Below are 16,553 nucleotides of genomic sequence, written 5' to 3'. Positions count from 1 at the left end.
TGAGGCTCTGTCTCAAAAAAAAAAAAAAAAAAAGAAGAAGCCAAGGAGACAACTGATGTCTTCCTTACAAAACCTAAAATGTTGAAAGAGAAATGGCACCCGACTTTCCTCCTGTAGCTGCTCACTGATTCTGCCATTTGCTTGCAGTCTGCCACAAGTCCTGTGTGGGCTGCTGGGGCCCGATGGAGAAGCACTGCCGGTCCTGCAGAGACCCCCTGCACGTGCTGTGGGATGGGAGCTGCCACAGCAGCTGTGGTGAAGGCTACTACAACAGGCAGGGCACCTGCAGCGGTGAGTGCCAGGCGGGGACACTGGGGCTCTCCCACCCCTGGTTGTGTTTGGATCGTACCACCGATTACCACCGTTTCTTATACATGAATAGCTACTGACACTGGTGTGTTTTACAAATGGATAAAACACTTTCCACCAGTGGAATCTCCTTCCATGGCCCTGACAGCTTGTTGGGTCCAGGTGCTCTTTGCCTCATCCTGCAGATGAAGACCCACACCTGGAGGGGAGGTGGGGAGCCCTGGGGGGAGGGGGGGACGGAGGGGGTCCACTTGGGCCTGCCTCTCTCCAAATCCCAAACTCCCCATCAGTGTCAGGCTGCCTTCCAAACACAGATTGAGACACAGAGACTCTTAGGCCGCTGCCACCCCAAAGGCAGGGTACCACTGACTAAGCTGAGCGGTGACTGTCCGTTCTGCGCTTAACACCCATGGCTGTGACGTGAGAACGAGCCCAGCCTGGTGCTTTCTTGTACCAGGCACCGTTCCAAGTGCTTTATAAACATTAACCCACTGAGAGGCAGGGGAGGCAGGAGGAAATACATAGCTTTGGGCAAGTTTCTTAATCTCTCTGCATGTTGGTCCCACTTGTAAAATGAGGATACAGTACCACCTGTGGTAGACAGAACACTGGGCCCGCAGCGATGTCCTTGTCCTAATCACTAGAACTTGTGAGTGTGGGACTTTGGATGGCAAAATAAATAAATAAAATAAACAAATAAAAAACATAACAACAACAAAACTTTGTATGTCTGATGAAGCTGCAGTGGGGTTACTATCCTAGGTTATCTGGGTGCACCCTATGTCATCACAAGGGTCCTCGTATGAGGGAGGCAGAAAAGCAGAAGTGAGGATGGGGCCAGAGCCCAAGTGCTGGGGCTGTGAGCATGCAGGCAGCCTCTAGAATCTGGAAAAGGCACGGCAAGGAATCCCCTGCTGGAGCTTCCAGGGGGAACGCAGTGGGCTGGCACCTTGATTTTGGGACTTCTGGCCTCTAGAACTGCAAGAGTAAATGCATGTCATTTTCAACCACAGAGTTTATGATTGTTACAGCAGCAGCAGGAAACTAGTAAGTGTCCCAACTCAAAAGCCTGCAAAGAGGATGGAGTTACACGAGAGAGCACTCAGAGCAGGGGTTAGGTCAGTGTTTGGTGTTTAATTGGCACAGCAGTGTCATGAGGTTGCTATTAGCGTTTCATTGTCCGGATGAGGACACAGAGAGGGTAAGAAACTGGCCTAAGGTCACACAGCTAGTAAGGAGCAGGGTTGGGATTCAAGCTTAGCTCTTCTGGCTATAGATCCTCACTGCCAGGAGCCACCCTCGGCGGCCTGCAGTGGACGGCCTCGGGCACCTCTGCCTGTTTTTCCTCTTTTCCTTCTCGTTATCCTTCCCCTTTCCTTTCTCCTCCTTCTTCCTTTCTTCTTGTCAGTCTCTGGCTGAGCTGGCCAGCTTTGAGGACACTGCCAGATCCCCAGGTGGGCATCTTGACAGCAGTGGAAGGTTGGACTGAGTTCACTGAGATGGTCAGAGCTCGAGAAAGGCCACGATGTCTTTCTCTTTCATAAGTAAGTCCATTCAATCCATAAAAATGTGCAGCCCATAAAACTCTCTTGAGTTATTTTCCTCATTTTGTTCACTGAGCAGGGCAACAGCCCAAGTGAGCTGATCTTTGGGACTTGACAGATCCACTTGTCTCGGGAAAGAGCGATGGGTCCTGGCGGCTGCTCGCTCCCAGCTGTGCAGGGGTCCCGCAGCATCGCTGCTCTGAGAATCTCTTCTTGGTGCGGATGAGTCACAGGTGGCTTTTGTGTGGATTCGAGAGAGAACAAGGCAAGAAAGGCCAGGCTGCCATTAGCCTGAGCATGTTAATCTTTTCCTGCCAGCATCACTTTCCTGCTCAATTAAGCCAGATGTATTCTTTAAAGGTCGACAGATGTCAAATTTGCACTAATCCTGGGACCTACAGGCGTTTACCCTTTAAGTCCTTGAGGCAGCTGGTTACTGTCAGTGATGGAGGAGTGCTGACACCACTCTGACATTTTCTGGATTGAGAAAGCAACTTTTGCTGGGGAGGAGGTGTGTCTGAAAGGACAGGGAAAGCAGGCCTCGAGGCAGTGAGAGGTGGGCATCTGGTTTTATCTGCATACATTTCAAAAAGCATCAGGAAGAAATCTTCCAGATAGGAGGACAGACCATAGCTGACATTAATTGGCCAACTAATGAATTGACCAGCAAGCGATTACCAAACACAAGCCATGTGCTCAGCGGGAGGCAGAGTTCCTGAGGCCATTGCACTGACCAGAAGCCTTTCAATAAACACACTGGAGCCTCCACTTTTCATGAAATTGTCAGAGTTCTGGAAGTTTTTATCAAATGGCTTCAGAAATGTTCACATAAATATTTTCTCTTTTTTTTCACATAAATATTTTCTAAAATAACAGTGAACCAACTCACTGATTGGTATCGGAATGTTAATTAAGACGTCGGATGCCGATAATGCTGAACTTATTTCCAATTCAGATTAGTGCTAGTCAAGATAAAGACCAGCTGGTGTTGGTTTAATAATTTATAACCAACCCGCCCTTATCTGCAGAAATCTCCAAGTCAAGTGCTGAGAAGAATCCAGCAGAGCCTGTTGGGAGTGTTGGTATGCCCCCGTGTAAGAGCTGAGGGCGACCAAGTTCACCTGTTGTCCATGTTTTGAGTTTCACAAATATTAGACATAAAGGGAGAGGAAATTAAAAGGAAAAAAAAAAGCAAGCCTCCTCATGCTTTGATTTTAAGTGCTTGTACTCTTAGGACGGCTTTTCTGACTCTAGCTACATAAGAAATCAAAGCAAGTTGCGAGGTTTCTGTCAGCCCCTCTTTTTTTTTCTTTCTTTCTTTTCCTCCCCTTTCCTCCCTCCTTTTTTTCTCTTTCCTAAATCCTCATTCCTCTTTCTCACCCATGGAGCCCTTTAATTTTTTATGTTTTTGCTTTTATGAGCTTATCTAAACAGGGTATTTTTGTTCTGAGTGGGGCGTGTTTAACTCTCCTGAATGGCATCGCAGAGTGCGTGCTGCTCCCTGTTCTCACCGAGGACGGTTTTAAGATGTGCCTGTGTTGTTGTTGTACCATCTAACTGGTCACTCGTCACCGCTGCAGGACGCTCCCTGTCCGCCTCCCATCATGTGACCCACCTGCACTCCTCGGGACAAAGCCCTTCCATTCTCTCCATCTGCAGTGCCAGAGAGCACCAGTGACCAGCCTCCTCTCTGTCTCTTTATGAACAGAATGGTTGGTTTCTTAACTCTGGTGTTCTTTATTGGACTAAGTAGTGCTGGGTTGCTCACAGAAGGGCTGTGCCATCTGCGTTCCCAAGCGTGTGCATTTTCAAGCTTTTGATTTTTTTCTGCTCAGTAGGTATAGAGGGGCCTCCCACTTAATTTGCATATTTCTGATTATTAATGAGTTTGAGCAGGTCTTCATCTGTTGGACTTTGAGTATCCGCTTCTCTAAGTTGCTTTTTTATGTGCTTTTCCCATTGTTCTGCTGGCCTTGCTGCCTTTCGTTTGGCTCATGGTATGGAGTTCCTTATTTGTTACATATATTAACTCTTTTCGGTGTTAAATGTGCAAACAGTTCCCATTCTGTTGTCTTTAACTTTGAACATGAGACCCTTTGTTGTACTGGCATCTTTAACCTATCATTTTTTTGCTGTAAGGTTTTGCTTTTGAATTTTTGTTTAAGAAGACCTACTCAGCTAATAAATTATCTTATATTTTCTTCTATTAATTTACTGTTTTTTCTCAAAAATTTATCTTGGGTTGTTGATCCTTCTGGAGTCCAATTATGTACATGGGTTTGAGTAGGGATCCAGAGTTTTCCCAACATTACCTGGTAATTCAGTCTAGCCAGTCCTCTTTCTTTTTATTGTGTATTAAATTCCCGTATATACCTGTACCTGTCTAAACTACAAGACATGGAAATTTCTAAATTTCTATGCCATTACACCATTCCACTGTTTTGTTCATTAATTTCTTTTACTTTGTGGTATGTCTCAATATCTGATGGGGAATATTTCCTTTTTTTCATCTTCAAAGTTGACTTAGCTCGTCAGAGACTTACAGTACATTTATTGAATTCCTAATAAACTGGAATTTTTAGTGTATTGTATTGACATTATAGATTAGTTTTGGGGGAAATGAGGTCTAATAATTTTATTTAAATTTACAAATTCTTTTCTAAGTATTATTTTAGGGGTGTCTTAAAATGTTCAGTATGCAAAGTTTTCATTGTTGGTCAATTCTAATTTTTAAAAATTTCTGCAAAATTGCATTTAGCTTTCAGGTTATTCCATTCTGTTCTAGAATTAGAAACTTTGGGAGTTTTTATGAAGTGTGGGAGGAAGGAACACTTTTCAGATTTATTTTTGTTTCTTCGTTCCAGTCATGAGTTGGGGGGTGGGAGAGTGATACTAAGGCCCTTGCCCTGGCCCATTTACTGAAGATTATCTTGCTCTAACACATTTGGTCCTGGATAGACGCCGAATCCTCCAGGATGCAGGATGGAGCGTCTGTCCCCATTTACTCAGCCTCTTTTTTTCTCAGGTTCTCAAAATACTTTTCAGGAGGTTAGCGAGGTGGAGGTGGATTAAGGGAACAGACAGACCCTGCCTCAGCAGTTCTCTTGTTTCTGAAACATTGCTTCTCTGCAGTGTGAAGGAAGTTTGCTCGGCTTGTTTTTAAAGACGTTGGCCGATGAGGGATGAGTCACAGCTGCACCCTCCCTCCCTTCCCCCACTCTTTCTCCGCTCTGTGGAGGCTGATCTTCCACCTGTACTTCTGAATGTATCTTTTCATCTATGTATTCTTTCATCAATCATTTAAACTCTTCTCTTATAAAAAATAAAACCTTTCTAGGGTCTATGTTTGCCTTGAAGTTTTACAATATTAGACAAAACAATGCCCCTTCCCTTTCAGTGATTTCTCTCCCGGTTCCCTCCCATCCAGCCTGGGGTCTTTACAGAGCAGTTTGTTAGCACAGCCTTCTCCTTCATCTGTCCAGTGACTCCACTGAAACGCGTGGCCCAAGCCACGTCTCTGAGGGCAGCGAAGCCTTGCCAGATGCTGTTTGTCCTCACTGTTAGCGACTTCCTTCTGGGAACTTTTCTTCCCATGGTTTATCAGCTACCACACACCTTTTTGGTTTATTTTCAAGGACTCTGCTTCACCTATGAAGCAGAAATTTGGGATTAAGCATTTGGTGGGTATATTTCATAATAACTAAGAATAAAGTTTAAAGCTTTGGATCATTTCTTTTTGGTCACTTTGGTTTCAATTTTTTTTTTTTTCTTTTTACTTAAATGTTGATGCTACCTATGTCTTTGTCTGCTTTGGTCTTATCCTGCATGCCTTTTATGTTGTTTTGTGTGTGTGTGTCAGAGTCTCCCTTTTGTCACTCTTGGCAGAGTACCATGGTGTCACAGCTCACAGCAACCTCAAACTCCTGGGCTTAAGCGATTCTCTTTCCTCAGCTTCCCAAGTAGCTGGGATTATAGGTGCCCACCACAACACCTGGCTATTTTCAGAGACGAAGTCTCGCTCTAGCTCTGGCTGGTTTCAAACCTGTGAGCTCAGGCGATCCACACACCTTGGCCTCCCAAGTGCTGGGATGACAGGCATGAGCCACCTCGCCTGACACCTGCATGCCTTTTCTAAATAAATCAATGAATTTTTTTTTTTAAGACCACTTGTATGGGATGACCCCCACCTGTCCCCCGAGAACTGTAAGTCGGACTATCTGCTGGACTGCACACATCCGCACTGCGCTCCCTCCTGCCCCCTGACCTGTTCTCGTCCCCATGTTCTGTGTGTGGCATCACTTGTCCCCCGAGACAGACTCCTGTGAGCCATCTGAAACATTTTCATCTACACTGCCCTCAAGTCTGTCCCCACCTCTGTAGCCTTGATTCAGCCCCTCATCATCTTGCCCCCTGAGCATTACTGTGGGGGCCACTAGGCCCCTGGCTCTCCTTCCTCACCCCTCCTAAGTGCCTTCCGAACCAGAGCCGAGCCGGAGTGACCTTTCTTATGCACGAACACCCCATGTTTCTACCACATTTAAATGCAGGTCTCCGTGACGCCTTTTACTGGCTGAGAACCTAGACAACAGAGTCTGGCTACAGCCTTTATCAGGCTTCCCAGCTTTCCAGCTCAGTGGGACTGCTGTTTCCTTGGAGAACCCAGTCTCTTGCCCGGCTCTGAGCCTCGACTGGCTCTGCTCAGCTCAGCCTGAGGACGTCTCCTCAGCCTCACATGGTCTCTCTTGCTTGCCCAGACAGTGGTCCAGGGTTGCTTCTCCTGTGAATTCTTCTGTGACCCTTTCTACCTCTTACCCCACACACATCTTTTTGACTTTTCATTTTGCCTATACAGATCAATTGCAATGATATATTTACTATTTCTAACATTGTCCATTTCTTTTCCTTCTATTAATAAGCTACTTAAAGAAAAGACCAAGTTGATTTGATTTTGTGTCTCTACTGCCTGGCCAAGACCGAACCTAGACCTTAATAAATGTTTTGGGGAAGTAAATGAATAAGCAGAAAAGACCCTATAAGATTGTATAAAAGTCAACAATGTCAACGTAATTCCAGTACATGTCCTTGCATAGTAAAACCCTGACTTTCTGAATTCTTCCTCCAAGATAAGGGATAAAATATTTGGTACATACTTATATGAAGAAATTATTCATTATTTATCGGACATTCAAATTTAGCTGAGCGTGTGATTTTTGTATTTAATAAATCTGGCAAGCCTACCTTCAAGGGCATTTTAACTTTAAATTCCTCCTAAGTTGGTTACACTGATGGTTATACCTCTGAGTATTTGTTATGCTTGGCTCAATGATGAATTCTTCAGTTCTCCTTCAACTGTGAAGCACAGAGTCCTTCAAAATGTTGGGATCAAGCATTTGGTGGGATCTCACCCAATGTGCATAATCCATGGGTATATTTCAAAATACCTAAGAGTACATTTTAAGTGTCTTACCACAAAAAATGAGAAAGTAAGGTGGTCGCTATATTTATCAGTTTGATTTAAGCATTCCACACTGTCTGTCAAATCATCACATTGTACCTCACAGATGTATACAGTTATGATTTAATTAAAAATTAATTTAAAAAGAAAAGAAAAAGAATTATTGAGATCAGGGAGACAGGACCCTGCTGAGCAGCCAGGGAATGGGATTGCTGCGTCCACAATGGTCTGCGTCCACAGATGGGCTTTGCCGCCTCTTCTGCTCACTATCACATTTCTCTGATGGGTTTTCCTTCCCCTTAGCTTGTGACCACACCTGTAAGACTTGTGGCCCGAACAGTCCCAGATGTCTCACCTGTGCTGAGAAGATGGTGCTGCACGCTGGGACATGCATTTCTGAATGTCCCAGTGGGTACTACGCTGATGCCACTGACAGATGCAGAGGTAAGAGATGGGCCACCGTCCTTGTCATCCAGAAGTCTCCAGTACACATTTGACTATACCTGGTGCTGAGTGCTGTTCACTTGGGAATTTGCGTTTGTGATGGCAAAATGTTTCTTTCAAAGGGATACCCTTGTCGTTATAGAACCTGTGTGTACTTGATATGGGAGTTGGAGATACAGGTGAATGCTGGGGGATTAGGATGATTAAATGAAGGACTTACATGTATCAGTCAATCATCATTAGAGGTCATTTCATATTTTTGAAATGCCAGGGGCATCTTTATCATACAGTCCTGTATAGTTACAAACCATTACTGACTTAAATTGTAGGTATGATAAATACCATTTCTTTCTTTCTTTCTTTTGTTTTCTTTCTGTTTAAGATAGAGTCTCTCTCACCTAGGCTGGGTGCTGTGGCACAATCATAGCTCACTGTAACCTTGAACTCCTGGGGCTCAAATAGTCCTCCGGCCTCAGCCTCCTGAGTAGCTGGGAATACAGAAATACACCACCATGCCTGGCTAACTTTTAAATTTTATGAGGAGATGGAATCTCACTGTGTTGTCCAGGTTGGTCTCAAACTCCTAACCTAAAGCAGTCTTCCTGCCTCAGCCTCCCAGGCGGGAGCCATTGTGCCCAGCGTAGAATCATTCCTTACGTGGTATTTATAAATTCATATGTTGGCAACTATAGCACACAAAAATAAAATAAAGACTTAAACCAATTTCAACAGCTAGTAAAGCTGGTCTCTATCCACTGAAATTTGTTTTTATGTGCTATTTATTTATTGTTTCTTTCAGACTTATACAACCTAAACTATGAAACATTCTCATTTGAGATCTTATAAATATCCAATTTGTATGCAGCCAACTTGTGTTTTTCCTACAAGTAACTCTGAGAGCTTCTTTCTACCTAGGACACCTTGATCTCCCTTCTTGCCTGAAACACACACGTGTCCTCATGCTGCCCGGTGTCTGCTGGAGGATGTTTAGACCTAACCCACCACACCTCTCCTTATCAGCCTCTTCTGTGCCTGTCCCCTCTCTGCTCACCCTGTGTTTATCCCTTTCCCTCAGTGTCCTGCCCCCAGCCAAGGTTCCCACCCTACCACCACCTCCCACGGCTCTGACCATTGTCCTGTAGCACCTTCTTTCTGTACATCGTCACCCCTCTCCCCAGCCCGCTAAAGGCTCACCCAGGCCATGCCACCGTCTGTCTTTCAGAGTTAGAGAGGCCCTTCTGTTAACACCAGGGCCAACACAGAGGACACACATTCCTGATACTGTCATGTGCTGTGGTCAGATTTGTGATCTTACTTAGAATCCTAGCGTGTCCCAGCTGTTAGTATCTTTAGTGATCATTTCGTCCAGCCTCTCGCTATACTTGTGCCAAGGGAAGTAGGTCTGGAGAGACCTGGGCTTAGTGAAGGGCATCGATAAGTTAGTAGGCAGGCCGGCCAAGATGCAGGTGCCCCTGGCTTCCAGAACCACGGACTTCCCACTCTCCTCCATGCAGTGTGAGTTTAGGGCCAGCAGACCCAAGCTAAACCCCTGCCCTGCTGGTGAGTGAGCTCTGTGATCTTGGGTAGATTTTTTAACCTCTCAAAACCCCAGTCTCCTCATCTGTAACACGAAGTTAGAATGCCTACCTCATGATGTTGTTATGAGAATTACAAGTATTAATGTACAAAGCACTTAAGGCAAACACTGAAGAAAGGGGAACAAATAATAATAGGCGGGCCCAGGCACAGAAGCTCACGCCTGTAGGAAGAGGCAGGAGGATGGCTTGAGGTCAGGGGTTCGAGACCAGTCTGAGCAAGACTGCAACTCCCTCTGTACCGAAAAGGAGAAAAACCAGCCTGAAGTCATGGCAAGAGCCTGTAGTGCCAGTTATGTGGGAGACTGAGGCAGAAGGGTCGCTTCAGCCCAGGAATGTGAGGTTGCTGTGATTATGCCACTGTGCTCCAGCCTGGGGGACAAAGCAGGACTCTGTCTCAAAAAACAAAACAAACAGGCAAAAATAACAGGTGGGACATGGATGACAGACGGGTGAAGAGGGGTATGAGTGGTTCTGGCAGCGTCACCACCTCCTAACTCGACTCTTCCCAGTGGTTTGGTGTGACGTCTGTTGGGGGCCAAGAGTGTTGCAGAGAGGGCTTCCAGGCTCACAGTGGGCCTTGTAGTCCCCTCTGTCCCACGGGGCTCCCTCTCGCTCTCTCTCCCAGGCTGTCACAGCTCATGTGCCAGCTGCTCTGGGCCCACTGCATCTCAGTGCACAGCCTGCACCGCCCCCCACGCTCTGCGCCACGGCCGCTGTCTGCCCCACTGTGGAGAGGGCCTCTACCCCGACCACGGCGTCTGTAAAGGTATTGCTGGTATCATCGGCATTCGTGAGAGACTGTCCCATCCCAGGGATATAGATTGACTTTTTTACCATCAATGCTACTATCCAGGACAATTCTTCTGCTAGCACACCTTATGTGGTTATATATGCATAATATGCAATTTTCATTACAAACCTTTTGTGAAGGGATAATTTGAACAAAATCACATCTGAAAATGTGTGTGATCACTCCCATGTTGGCGGTTTCTCCTAGCTGTTCTATGGCACATGTTATTTCCTTTAGCGGATACTAAACCCAGACGGAGTGCTCAGTCCCCTTTCCCTGCTCTCCTCCCGTGGCTATTGTTTGGCTCAGACTTCATTTTGTTTTCCCTGCAGAATTTCTTTTTGTTAATGACGCTGCTGAACACACTGAGAGTCAGGAGCGATGCCTCTCGGCTGAGCGAAATGGAAAATCTTAAATAACTACTTGCCAAGAAGGCTCTGGGTTCATTGGGAGGGCGATATCACTCCAGCATTTTGAAACCAGAACATTGGGAGCCAACATTTTAATTAAGTGAAATTAATTTATATTTATTTGTATATAGGGCACCTTAGAACAGAGTTTGAGAGCAGTTATAAGAAGAGTGGATTTAAAACAGGAACGCTGCAATGAATATTTTGAAAGAGAAAATTTAGAGCATATTTTAAGCAACAGGATAGTTATCTGTGTCAAAATGCGGGTATGAAATAGTTCAAGTACTGTTTTTGGCTTTGATTTTCAACAGTAGCCAAGAACAAAATATGGATGGATTATAAAATTTTCACTGCTGCTCAAAGGGGGCCTCTTCCTTGTCTAGAAAAGCCCAAGTAAATTGTAAGTGGAATTTGTTGCCTGGACCCCTAAGTACTCCGTGATGGATGACTAATGGATAATAACACAACCATTTTTGCCAAAGATACAGTAATGGCCTTCGTACAAATGCTTCTAAAAACCTTCAATAAAAACTGAGGGCATAATGTTAAATCGTCATTCAGCAACTGCGTTTTTCTGGAGAACTGAGCCAATATTCTCCCGCTTGCTGGGGATTCTTTGTGATCTAGCCCCATGGCCCTTCCAGGCCTGAGCATGGGATGGGTTAGCACACTCTCACTTCCCTTTCACAAACATCATCATCACTCAGTGCTAGAAAGATAACACGCTGGCACTTATTTGGTGAACTTTCCTAGGGGTTTGGATTTGACGAGGGGCTCCCTTTAGTCACAATATGCCTCTCATCCTAGATTGTTCTCTGCTTTTTACTCTGTTGGCAGCCTGTCACCCTTCCTGCCTGACCTGTGTGGGCCCCGAGCACACAGACTGTACTGAGTGCAGGAGGCCAGAGGAGGGGCTGCAAGTCCAGCAGCTATCCAGGGCAGGGAGCCCCTCTGGAGAGTGCCTGTCTCAGTGTAGAGCCCACTTCTACTTGGAGAGCTCTGGGCTCTGTGAAGGTAAGTGAACTCGACTTGGTAGCCTCTGGGATTACCTCCTGGGAAATCCAGCAGATGGGACCAAAGCCAGGAGGACCTTTGTTTCCCATGAGGATGGTCCCGGGTGCTGAGGACTAAGCAGGCTGCAGTTCTGCCACACAGGGGCCCCGCCGGTGTGCTCCCACCCCTGCCACACAGGGGCCCCGCCAGTGTGCTCCCACCCCTGCCACACAGGGGCCCCACCGGTGTGCTCCCACCCCGTGTGAATAGCAGAGGGCAGACAGAGCTAGCCGCTCCCCTTAGTCACGTTCTCAGAGGTTCCAGACAGAAACTCCTTCAGAGACCAGGATGGGGAGCTGAGAAAGACCCAGAGCTCACTGTAGAATTTTATTTATTATTTCTTCTAATTTGCTGCTCTGAATGTGAATTGGTCTCTTCTGGGCAAAATCTGGACTTTTGTCAAAATTTTGAAGAGATTCCTGCCATTGTCTTCGCATATCATCTGCAGAGAATTGATGACATCCTGGATAATTGGACTCCTCAGCTGCTTACCTACCAGTGGTTGAGGGGATGACAGGGGAGAGAATAGATCCCAGGACGTGGGGAGGCACCTCTGCTCCTGCAAGGGCTTCCCTGCTGATGGGGAATTGTTTGGCTCTGAAGCTACATGGAAACAAAAGAATTCATTAATTTTATATTTTTCATTGCAAAAAATGTTCATCAAAGGAAATCTTGAATGTAGGAAAAGGTAGGAAAACAATCCACCCACCCCTACGCCCAATTGCCTTTACCATTTTGCTGTAATACCTGAGTCTTTTTTCCTATTCATAGCTCCGAGTGTTTATCTTTGCAACGTAACTATAAGCATTCTACAGATTCAATTTCGTATCCTCTAAGTGCTCTTATTAAAGTGGCTCCAATTTCCACCCTCACATGGTAATGCTGGATTTCGAGGTTAATATGGTATAATAGTAAGAAGTTTCCAGAACTGGAACACAGGGACCCAGGGCCAGACACTTAACCGCTCTGAGCCTTTGCATTCACAGCGTTAGAATACTTTATCTTTCACAAGGGTTTTCACCAGGATCAAAGAGGTTGGGGTGTAAAAGTGGCTGGTAAATTATAAAGCCTCCCTACCCAATGTGTATGAATCTCAGTACATATACTCAGGTGTCAGGGACATGTAGGGTTAGTGCGCTGCTCCCTGGGTGGCGCCAGGCTCCAGGGGGTTTACCGAGTGTCCAGAAACTGGGGGATGGGTGCCACCTCTTCAGACATCCTGGTATCTACCCATATATGCATTGATCAAACTCTCTGCAGCTACTTAAACTCTTGCGGCTGTTTTTATAAGAACTGATGGGATATGGAATCTTCACTGATGCCACAGTGCCCAGTGCTGTCCAGGGGCACATACCACACAGCCTTTTCCTTCTGTGTCCTGGAGGGTGACACAGCTCCTTCCTTAGGGACCCACAGACTCCCAAGCAGGGAGTGTTTTCTCCTCTCTGTTTAATTACTTCTCAGATCCCTCAGTGGGCCGAGGTTTACCAGACAAGCTTCCTCCAGCTACTTCTGCTTTCTGGCAAGCCCCAGATCCCCTAAGGGAGTTAATTACAGTGTCTAGCCCTGCTCTGTGTGGGGAAAGTACAAGGGGGAAAAAAAAAGGAGAAGGAGAAAGTCTAACTTCTTATCTTTGTCTCTGTTTCTCTCTTTTATTTTTGGCCCATGTTGTTACAGAAGTGAGTTTTGATTTGTTGGAACCCATGAAACTAACCTGCATAGTCTAACACAGCCTGGACGGGGTGCCTGAGGTTTTAGTGGGAACCGCAGAGCTATCAGACCTCCAGGAATGCTGGGCTTTCCAAGAATCCAGAGAGATGCTAAGTGAGACCCTTGAATTTTGTGGCCCTTGGGTTGAAACCAGAGGAGCTAGAGAGGCCCCTGGGAAATTCCTCACTGTGGCCTGCTGACTCTGTGATCCAGGGAGAGACCAAGACAGAATCTTCTCAGAACACTCAGGGTGCAGTTAGCTGCTGCTTACCATTTTAAGAACTATATTAAAAATAAAAACTGGGGAATCTGGAGTGGGTTCAGAAGAGAGAAACAAAAATGGTTAACATTTTTAAAGTTAGAATTGTGGCTTGGTGCCTGTGGCTCAAGTGGCTAAGGTGCCAGCCACATACACCTAAGGTGGCAGGTTCGAATCCAGCCCAGACCCGCCAAACAACAATGATGGCTGCAACCAAAAAATAGCCGGGTGTTGTGGTGGGCGCCTGTGGTCCCAGCTATTTGGGAGGCAGAGGCAGGAGACTCACTTGAGCCCTGGAGTTAGAGGTTGCTGTGAGCTGTGATGCCACGGCACTCTACCCAGGGGGACGGCTTGAGGCTCTGTCTCAAAAAAATAAATAAGAGTGGCGCCTGTGGCTCAAGGAGTAGGGCACCAGCCCCATATACCAGAGGCGGCGGGATCAAACCCAGCTCCAGCCAAACCCTGCAATAAATAAATAAATAAATAAATAAAGTTAGAATTGTAAAAAATAAAAATTAGAGTGACTGGGGTTCTTCAGCCCAGAAAATGGCATTGCCATTTGCTTGGCGTGCACCACGGGCTGGGCGCTGTGGAAAGTGCTGCCTTGCTTTGCTGCCTTACTCTCCATTCCTGCCGCAGAGGCGTGGAAGCAGCTTCACAGGAGAAGAAAGTGAGGAAGCCGAGGCTATAACCTGCTCAAAGGCAGGTAGTCAGCGGAGTGGCGTCTGATGGGGACCTAAGTCCCAGGTCTGGTATCTTAGCCATCACAGCGCTGCTGTGTTGCTCCTCAGAAAGGCCGGGCCACCTGCTCAAGGCTGTACAGCATGTGAATGCTGTTGGGTGGGGGCCTTTTGTATTTAAGAAAACATCCTTGATAAAAGAATGTTTTGTGGGAGTCCCTTATACAGGCACCTTTTAAAAAGCTTATAACCTAATCCTGCTGGAATGGTTGATTAATTGTGGTCCCAGGTGAAAGGACTGAATTGACCTCTCGAGTCCCTTCATAACCCCCTGATTTTATGCTCATTAACGTATTATCAGGTATCACACATAAAGCTGTCTACTCACATTCATTAGCAAATCCCCACTCAATCTCCGCCAGGCACGTGGCTGTACTCAACATACCAGTAATGAGAAGGCGGAAGAAAGAGGTTAATTGCGTTGCCCGAGAGTCCACTGGGAGACTGAGCTCAACTACTGATTGTTTCCAACCGTACTGAGTATTAAGTGTGTTGATTGATGCGTTTCCTGTTATTCATCCCATATCTCTCAAACCTTTCTGCCTCCCCACAATCTGTTCCACTTTCAGCTCTGCGGAAGGGTTGTCTATGAATCAGGACTGGGAGTCCTGTGAGATTGCATTAGGCTCTTCTTCCCACATCTTCCCAGAAATATCCTTGGCTTTCTGCAGAACTTTTGAGAAGGTTGGACATTTACATATGTGTGCGTACAAAGGGTTTCTTTTATGGCACCTTTGATCTCAAATGCTTTTCTACAAAGGAAAGGAAAACAACTGTTTTCTGGAACTCTCCGTCTTCCTTTCTTTGAGACTGCAGCAAAGAGTGATTAGAATATTACTGCGGCTAATGAAAGCGAGAGGCAGATGCCTTCTAGGAAGAAGCAATTTACTTAGAGGCTGAAGTGGTGTCAGAAGTTATCATAAAAGTTTTTACTCTGATCTACATGACAAGCCTGGGAGTTAATCCAGTGCAAGATGAAGCAACAATACGCAAGATATTTGATTAAAATTCAAGCCTATGATTGGAGGACAAATTTTATATGTGTATGTTTTAATATATATTTTTTACATATAAAATTTGCCCTCCAATCATAGGCTTGCATTTTAATCAAGTATCTTGAGTATTGTATTGTATATATATGCAGTGATGAAAGGGAACACTGCTTCCTGGGAGCTGGAGGACAGTCTGTCTTTATTCTTTCCTCTGCAAATGTTTACTGAATGTCTCCTGGGTGCTGGTGTTTTTAGGAACCCCCCAGAGCTATACTAGTGACTGAGTCAGATGAAAATTCCTGTTCCTCATGGAACCATATTCTCATTAGAGAAACAGATGATTAATGAATAACAACAGCCACAACAAGACCCATGATGCTCTTGGGTGGTGGACTTTGCTATGAAGCCCACAGCAGGAATGGGGGTGAAAGGAAGGGCCGAGGTGCCCACAGAGCAGAGCCCGGTGAAAGGGGCGGCCAACTGCATGTTTGTCACACGCTTTTGTCTCACTCAGAAACGAGCCGACCACTTCTGAAGACGGAGCTTTGACCTTGAGTCTCTTTTGCTCATAGCCTCTGTGTTTCCAGAGTGTGGCTAGAATTGCTGGTAAAAAAGAGGATTTGGTACTAATTGTAAAAGGTAATTGGGAGGCATTTTCAGTAGGCAACCAAAATTGTGCATGTTTTTAAACAGTAACATTGAGAATTAGCTTAGAGAAGGATTTTGGTAATTTCCTCTAGAGTTGATCCCATCTGTTTAACTAAGTTCTCAGTAAGCACTGACACATTCAAGTATCGTAAAACAAAAAAGTGAAACCCCAACAAACCCAAACCCAAGAAACGCCCATTCTACTAGCCTTCTCTACCCACATGAAACTCTACAAATTGTAAGCAAATTAAGAAGAACTCTAACCATCCAAAGCAACATCAAAAAAGCCTCCACCTGTCACGCATCTGTGGGTTAGTGTGAGCCCAGAGGAGGGGTCCAGACTGCTGCCCAACTCCGAGGGCGCCATCCTCACAGCAACCCCGGCTTCACAGACGGGACAAACACCTGGAACTCTATCTCTTAGAGGCCTTTCCTGCTGATGTTTGGTTCGGGCCAAATTGCTCAACTCAGCCTCAGATTCTCATTCCACTCCAGTTGAAGGGATTTATTCTTTCTTTTAAAGAATTCAATTATTTTGAAGACGGCCTTTAGTTGAGGTTGCTCTATAACAGAGCTTCTCATAAGAATCTTGTTAAAATGC

The 16,553-nt window shown here is 45.7% G+C and overlaps 1 protein-coding gene across 1 annotated transcript in view; it reads left to right on the top strand.

Moving 5' to 3' along the window:
* Positions 1–16,553, top strand: part of FRAS1 (Fraser extracellular matrix complex subunit 1) — a 430,037-nt gene that overhangs the window by 210,845 nt on the left and 202,639 nt on the right. Inside the window, exons 14-17 of the mRNA XM_012805310.2 lie at positions 148–291; positions 7,612–7,752; positions 9,976–10,116; positions 11,388–11,564. Coding sequence (XP_012660764.1) covers positions 148–291; positions 7,612–7,752; positions 9,976–10,116; positions 11,388–11,564 — 603 coding nt within the window. The remainder of the gene's footprint in view (positions 1–147; positions 292–7,611; positions 7,753–9,975; positions 10,117–11,387; positions 11,565–16,553) is intronic.

Source organism: Otolemur garnettii, unplaced genomic scaffold (assembly GCF_000181295.1).
Source record: "Otolemur garnettii isolate 467f Iridium unplaced genomic scaffold, OtoGar3 scaffold00039, whole genome shotgun sequence".
Taxonomy (NCBI): Eukaryota; Metazoa; Chordata; class Mammalia; order Primates; family Galagidae; genus Otolemur; species Otolemur garnettii.
This window is presented reverse-complemented; position numbering and strand designations above follow the sequence as displayed.